General features: G+C 40.3%; 1 protein-coding gene across 1 annotated transcript; it reads right to left on the bottom strand.

The window, feature by feature from the left end:
- Positions 1-348: 348 nt before the first annotated feature.
- Positions 349-6,776, bottom strand: si:dkey-245n4.2 (uncharacterized). The gene is made up of 6 exons (XM_049578038.1): positions 6,668-6,776; positions 5,432-5,835; positions 5,150-5,306; positions 3,521-3,640; positions 3,053-3,143; positions 349-2,492 (listed from the first exon to the last, which is right to left on the bottom strand). The coding sequence occupies exons 1-6, from the start codon at positions 6,717-6,719 to the stop codon at positions 2,294-2,296; spliced, it is 1,023 nt and encodes a 340-aa protein (XP_049433995.1). The 5' UTR covers positions 6,720-6,776; the 3' UTR covers positions 349-2,293.
- Positions 6,777-7,838: the final 1,062 nt, after the last annotated feature.

Below are 7,838 nucleotides of genomic sequence, written 5' to 3'. Positions count from 1 at the left end.
CGTGTTCATTCATAGTTTTGATGCCTTCAGTGAGAATCTACAATGTAAATAGTCATGAAAATAAAGAAAACGCATTGAATGAGAAGGTGTGTCCAAACTTTTGGCCTGTACTGTATCTGCGATTACTGCATACCTACAGACTGTCCAAAGAAATGACTATAAACGGTGCTTTTGCCAGTAAACGTTATCTTTTCCCCCTCACTCAGGATAATGTTAAAACCAGGGGAATGGGCTGGCTGATGTACAATAAACACTGACGAACATAAGCTTCAGATAAAACGTCATGTTACGATGTAGCCACAAAAACACTGCAAGTCAATTGTATACATATTCCATTTTATTAGGTAGTTCACAGTATAAAAATACTTCTTTTTAGTTAAAAAAACTAACACCATTTAGTGCAAATTAGTGGTCTAACAGGTTGCCACATACAAATACAACAAGTCAGTCATAGACAAAATAATCTCCACTCAAAAGCTGGCTCATTTCCTTTTAACTATAGAAAACAATCTTCACTTTGAACTTTTAAGGATGGAGGTCCCAAATGTGAAAGTGGCAACATAGGTTTGGGCGGTATTAAGGTACTATGGTGTACCAGGTTATTTAGAGATCCCGACAGCATGTTGTTCAGTACCATCCAAAACACAGACACCCTGCTTTCCATTAAACTCGGTGCATGTAGTGCACAGCACGCACCACCAGAGGTCAGTCTCTTCTGGTAGAACAGGCAGCCGCGCTGACAGACATGGCAGCTGCAAGTGGTGGGGATAACATTATGGGACTGTGAATAGCCGCAATAGCAGAGAGAGACCATGGGGGGAAAAAGCATGTTTTTACACCTAACTCAGTGAATTATGGGTTTATTTCCACCAAACTAAAGTTGGTGATCACTGGAACAGTAGACTAACTAAATAGATGACTAGCAAGACTAATTAAGGCAGTTTTGGTGAGGTTTCTTTTGTTTCTGTTGAGTTTGAATGACGTGTGTTTTACAGGGCGATTGAGCCAAGGGAGAGAGAGAAAATTAAATTCAGAAGGTGTACAGTAGCATTTCTCTGCTCAATAAGGGAAACAGGTGTAACAATATAATTTACTTGACATTTTGTGGTAGGTGGCACCACACACTTCAATGTTACAAGCACTCTCAATATTAACAATTTAAATTCATTAATGTTGATGTAGTGTCAGTATCAATGCAAAGTGCATTACAGTACTGTATTATACTGTGTCAGACTACTGACATAACCTGTGTCAACTAGGTTAAGATTTTCTCCTGAAATCTTAACTATTCTATGTAGTTATTATTTAGTACGAGCTAAATAATACTGAATTATGTTATGAAAACAACCTCCATCAGTCTTTTTTGCAACTCAACACAACAAAGTTGCAACACAAGTGTAATCATATTTTCCTAAAATAGCCTATTAACCAGGACTGTACCAAAGGTCATTACAACATTCTGGAGTTACTGAAAATGTTTGGCCCACATGAAACAATCTTGCACACTCTAATCTTTATCTTTATTTCTGTACAGAAATACCTGGTTTAAACAGAATGAATAGCATGCAAAAATAAAAGAATAGAAAAACGCCACGCAGCTTATTGGTTTAGAATTTGAATGTCAATGTTATGAAGAAAACTTCAAAGCCTCACCTATTCGGCACAGCCCTACTGTTAATCCTAATATTAAGGGTGTGAGTCTCAGTAACCAAGGTGTGTCTTGATATGTTGTTTGGCAACACTGTGTCAAAAATTGCCTGCAGACCTTTTGAACTCTTTAAAATCAAGCAAATTTGTAAAGGGACACCTGGGCCGACTCCACAGCAAACCAGTGTCCGAAATCAAACTGGAACAAGAGGGTCACATCTTCAAACAGTTTATGCCTAAGCAAACAAAGATTAGTTTAAGTGTTTATCCAACTAGAAGCCTAAGCTATTGCTTACTCTGTAGAATCTTTGAACTGTACTTATAGTAAGCCTACAAACAATGCAATGGTGAATGCTGAAACATTAATTTTACAATCCTTTCATCCAACAAGCAATCCCTCACATCTCAAACGTCAAAGGTCAAACACCAAATATCAGATCTCAGTGTTTTTTGAGGACTCATACTGATCCATGAACTTTTCCTTTTATGAAACAGTCTAAAGTACAACAACAGCTTGCTTAGTAGAATTTTGGCACCAACAGCCTTTCAGACATATGCAGAAGATAACATACATAACTTTGCACAACAAACCATGTGTTCTCGCACAAACACACCCGTGTCCAAACATATTTCAACAGCACAACCTTCAGGCCTCATACAGCGGGGTAACAGTGCCATCCTTCCACTCAATCAGGATTGCTCCTCGCTGTAAAGTCGGGGAGGAGTGTGGGAGGCGCATGGCTTGCTCTGTCAGTGGGGCTCTTTCACTGGGCACCGGGGACCCGGGAACACTCACCTCCGGCTTCGGAGTGTATGACTTCAGAACACACACCACCTTCTTTCTTCTGGCAGAGCAAGACAGAACAAGACAGACAGTGGGTGGAGGTACAGCATGTTGCTTTGTACCACAGCTCTTTGAAATGTTTAGCTCCAGATGTGTCCTATTTTTGGTTTTCAGACACAGCACTGTCTCTTCATCCAATTATGTTCTTTATTTTAATTGAGTTTGTTTTTTTGTGGTTTGGTTCTGGTTATTTGATGTGGATCCCCAACATGTACAACGTGTGTGTCTATTCAGTATCCCTTTGTCTGCCTATTGTTATGTTTCATGTGTTTGTGTTTCAATTAATTCATTACACTGAAATGACAAAGGTTTTCAAATACACGTCACATTACCAGAGACTAGAGTGATGTCTTAAAATTGCTTACATCTTCAGAATAAGACTCAAAAATCTCAGATGTATCATTAAACACAAAAAACAAGACACTCCTAGTTTTAGAGAAGCTACTACTATTTTGCCATATAAATGATAACAAAATGATAATATATTCATGTTTGTCAGCTAATAAATCAATGCACTTATGTTTTCAATGGTAAATCTATACAAATGTATTTAGCACTCACCTATTGGCGTAAACATTGAGAATAAGAATCACAGTCCCCAGGACCAGAGCCAAAGAGCTCAGTACCAACATGGTTATCTTCCAGCCCATCCCTACACACATGTACACATGCACAAGCAACACATCATTGATTTTCGACAGCCACGATTGAACTCATATTTACCTCTGTCTGAGTTATGACTCTTGTGCATTTGTATATTGTCTGTCAAGACTCTGAACCTGCAGATAAAAGCCCATTGAAACTCTTTCACAAACACTGCAACACACCCACCATAAACTTTGCTCTCAGTTTCACATTCATTCATCGCCACCTAGTGGTGGAAAGGTAACTACAGCTATACTGAACAGGGAGGACTTCCACACAGCTGCTATGTCAGCCTACAGAAAGTATTGTGGAGTCAATAGTTCCACTGGTAAAATTTTACATATAAAGGACACATTCAATGTGATGATAGTTGACCGAAATTACCATAGTCCATACTGAAGAAAATCATGGTGGGATCTGCAGGGGATTTGGTGCTCAGGGATGAAAGAGGAGCATCCATTCCATGATATGTTTCTGTAACCTCAGCGGCCATTATACCTTCAACTGGAAGTGGAGCAATAAGAAACAAGTCAAAAACAACTAAACCAAAAGCAATAACCAAAACTGAACATCACAGATTTGACTTCTCTGCCCTTTTGATAAAGCAAGCAACAGCTGCGTTTGTCCGTCTTCAGCAGTGAGACAGAAAACACCTCATGCAGGACCAGCCCAATGTAAAAGACAACATGAATCAACACTGCGGTGATGCTGTGTCATGGAGCAGTTGGCTGCCTTCCAGGAAGAGCAAAATATTGATTGGAAAATGCACTTGACTAAATTGGATTCTCGGGCTAAAAGCAGGCATGTTGTAATGTGATCTGCAGGCAACAGCAGAACACATCATGATATAACTGATAGTGGATATGACAAGCATACAGTATGTGCTTTTTGAATGTTTCAGCCCCAAAAACTATGGTTTGCACGTTTAATTTTAAATCCAATCATTGTACAAAATAGTGAGTTTCATTGTGGGCTTCAAAACATCCTTGACTGAGGTATTCTCATCACTTGCTGTTTGCACACTTTGTCTTGCATATCTGTGGATGTTTCACATGAACTGGAGGAAGGAGTCAAAGAACTCAAAACATTAAATCAGTTGCTGAACAGCAACCTTTTCAACTGAAGAGCAATTATCAAATTTTCAGTTTCACGATGGCCATGTTTACGTGTTTATGATATGGTTTTGATTTTTAATTTCTGACAACATAGCTTCATTCATTCATCTTCTGGAGGGGGGCTGGAGCCTAACCCAGCTGACATCGGGCGAGAGGCAGGGTACAGGTCGCCAGACTATCGCAGGGCTGATACATAGAGACAAACAACCATTCACACCTACGGACAATTTTGAGTTACCAACTAACCTAGTCCCCAATCTGCATGTCTTTGGACTGTGGGAGGAAGCCACAGAAGGGCTCCCACACCCGGGATCGAACCGGCAACCCTCTTGCTGTGAGGCGAGAGTGCTAACCACCACACCACCGTGCCGCCCGACAACATAGCTTGTCTAATGTTTTTTAGTGTTAATGCTTAGATGTCGGCTGGTCATTGAACGCACCTTTGAGGAGAGTTTTAATAATGGTCACTGCTTACAACTGCAGGACAACAAAGCAATAATCTACTGTTATTTATTTTTTCTAATAATGCACTGTAACATTGACAAAAATAAACAAATAATAAAGAACAACATGATGCACTATTTTATAAAAAGGATTTCACCTGGTAGTCACTCCCAAATCTGCAAATAAACATTTAAAAATGCACAGACATGCCTTGTCCAGAAAGTGGCAAACATTCTAAAAAAATGATTTTATATATGATTTTAAAAAAGAAAGGTTAGCAATGATGTCGTGTGTACATTGCTGCTGACAGATGTCGTAATTAAAGGAGGTTTAAACTAGACAAAGACACTTATGAGTCCTTTAAGAAACTTTTTGTTGATTTTGTTAGAGTCACATACTGTAGTAAGACAATATTTAGTAAGCTTCTAATGGTGAGATACTTTTAGGTCCTTACATGGTTCAGCCTGTCTGTGTATATCGGCGACAGCACCTGGAAAAACTCCAGGCTCCAACATCTTCCCCAGATTGTGGTGGGGTTGGTGTTGGTGATGTTTGTTGTCTCTCCCATTGCACAGTGTCTGGTTGTCAAGAGCCCGCCACCTGCTGCCAGGCTTGTAAAAATGGTAACCAAAAGAACATTAGACATTTAACAGACTCACTTTAACTAAGTGAGACTATTCTACAGATGTTATGTCACATAAAGAAGGACCTTTTCTGTTACTTAAAATATTTTTACCTGCTTATGTTCCCTGGAAAGGAAGACCAAAGTGGATTCTTGTGTAGCACTCAGGTGCAGACCCCTCCCTGTTAAAGTGAGGTGACCTTTCTTGGAACAGGACCATGCTTGGCCACTTGCCTCACTGCCCACATCCACCGCTGCCACTCCGGCACCAGTCTCCTCACTTTCAGCCTGAGGGAGGCAGGGCTGCATGTGGACACCTTCGTACTGCTCTCCTGGTGCCGTCAGACACTCCCTGGTGTGGTGATTTCTGAGAGCATGGCTCTCTGGGTGCCAACGCCATTCCTGTAAGGCCAAATGTGGGCTGCAATCACCTAGAGATACTCTTCTCCCTGAAGTTCCTTCCTGCACCTGCAGACATTTTCCAAGCAGCTTGTTCTGGATCTTGAAGCCAGGTGCCTCTGCAAAGGGACATAGAAAAAATAATAATTATAATTGACCATGCTTGAATCATTTTTACAAACCTCTCAGCCATTGTTGTTATTTATGGAGGAAGCAAAGTATAAAGATATAAACAAAATTAAGTTGTGTTTTAAACTCAAATTTATGAAAAAATCATGCAAGTCAGAAGAGTATGGCTTAATTTATAATATTGCAATATTTTAAACGTTAACACATAATAGTCACCAAAGAGTAAAAGTGGGATAAAGATAGTGGTGAGTTTACAATGTGTACAAATGGCTGTTTCTTAGATACTGGAGAAATATTGGAGACTTGGCAAGGAAAGAAAACAATTATGTCCAACTGAGGGAAATGTAAAGCCAGATTCCCTTTAAGAAATGCTCATTTTAACTTTCTATGCTTCTTAGCAAACACGTGCCATGAAATATAACTCCAAAAGTTTGACAAATTAGTGTCTGGTAATGTTTAGCTCCATTCGGCGTACAACTGAAGAAGAAAAAAGTTATTTATCTTTATCTAAACACAATTTTTGTTCAATGTGTTTGTGTAACGTTTGCGTAAACTCCGCGTTAAGCGCAGCGTTGGCTAACTAACCAAAATTATCATGATGAAATATTAATGGGACATAGTTAACTAACTTCAGCTTAGACTTGAGACTGTCTTTCGCCTAACTTTAAGATACGACGAACAGTACTGCAACTATTTGTACAGCTTGTGCTGACATTTTCTTGGCTTCGAGAAACGCTGCGTTCTCAATTTTGACACCGAGCAACTGCAATAAAAGCTGCAGTTATATTTGCCAACCAGCTGCAACAACTTTATCTTTCTTACCTTGGAAAATGACGAAGACAAGCAAGTAGACACACGGGAGCCTTCTTCCCATGGCGATGGCGATGACAGGCGCAGACAGTTTGGAGTCTCCCGTGACAATACAGCCTGTTTCTATTCAGTGGCAAGTGCAAGTGGGTGGGAATAAAACGTTATGCAGCCTCTCTCTGTGCATCCATCACTTGGATAGATGAATGGTGGACCCATGCATTCCTCCTCATAACTCTTCAGGGGGGTATGCACAATCCCCAAAGTGTGGCTTCAAACCAGTTTCTTAATATTATGGATAACTCTGGTTGTTTTCTATTACTACTTCTACACCAGTGTTCGTTTGTTTACTGTTTTGCATACCGTCTTTTATTACTCTGTTTTCCAACACACCTCAGACACACTGTGGCAGGCAAGAAAATGTGTTTACAACCAGTGTGTGCTACAACTCCATGGACTACCAATTAGATTTAAAGAGCATAAATCTGTTATAAGGAGAAAACAGTGCTCCGAGCTGAATAGGACTGTCCACTCGTTACTGTGAGGAATGGGACAGCTTTTGGGGCCTGCGTGGTCACATGATGTTTTTCTCTGTCATGATGCACCACAAAGCATGTGAAAGGCCTGGATCAAAATAAACATTCAGTGGACTTCATTATTCAAACTTTATCTTCAAACAGCATTCAGTTTTATTTCAATATTAAACACAGTTCCCTTGCTGCATGCAACTCTTACAGTAACTTCTCTGTAAAGCACCAAAAGCCATACTCCTTGGTTTGCACCTTGATCAATTTAAAGCTTGCATATAGAGCAGGAGTGTCAAACATATGGGCCGGGGGCCAGAACTGGCCCACCAAAGGTTCCAATCCAGCCCTCTAGATGACTGTGCACACCTGATGTTGATGCACATGAGAAGGCTTAGGCCCTAAACACACAGGACACATTTGAGCCGTTGGGGGCGCCATTTTGTAATTGATTTGCATGAGAATGAAGCTTTTTGCTTGCTTTGCTTTTGCATCTCTGCATTCTAAGCACCTGGCAGTTTTGCCGGAGCGCTCTGAACTAGAACTGAAAAAACTTCAATTCAGAGCAGAAAACGTCCCATGTCATCTCCACCTTTCCCCCATTGTCCAATCTGATGATTCCAGAGACAGGCCTTCTGTGGTTGTCATGACAACAAGTTTAA

This window comes from Epinephelus fuscoguttatus, linkage group LG6 (assembly GCF_011397635.1).
Source record: "Epinephelus fuscoguttatus linkage group LG6, E.fuscoguttatus.final_Chr_v1".
Classification (NCBI taxonomy): Eukaryota; Metazoa; Chordata; class Actinopteri; order Perciformes; family Serranidae; genus Epinephelus; species Epinephelus fuscoguttatus.
Note: the sequence above shows the minus strand (reverse complement) of the source record. Positions and strands in the feature narration are given on the sequence as shown.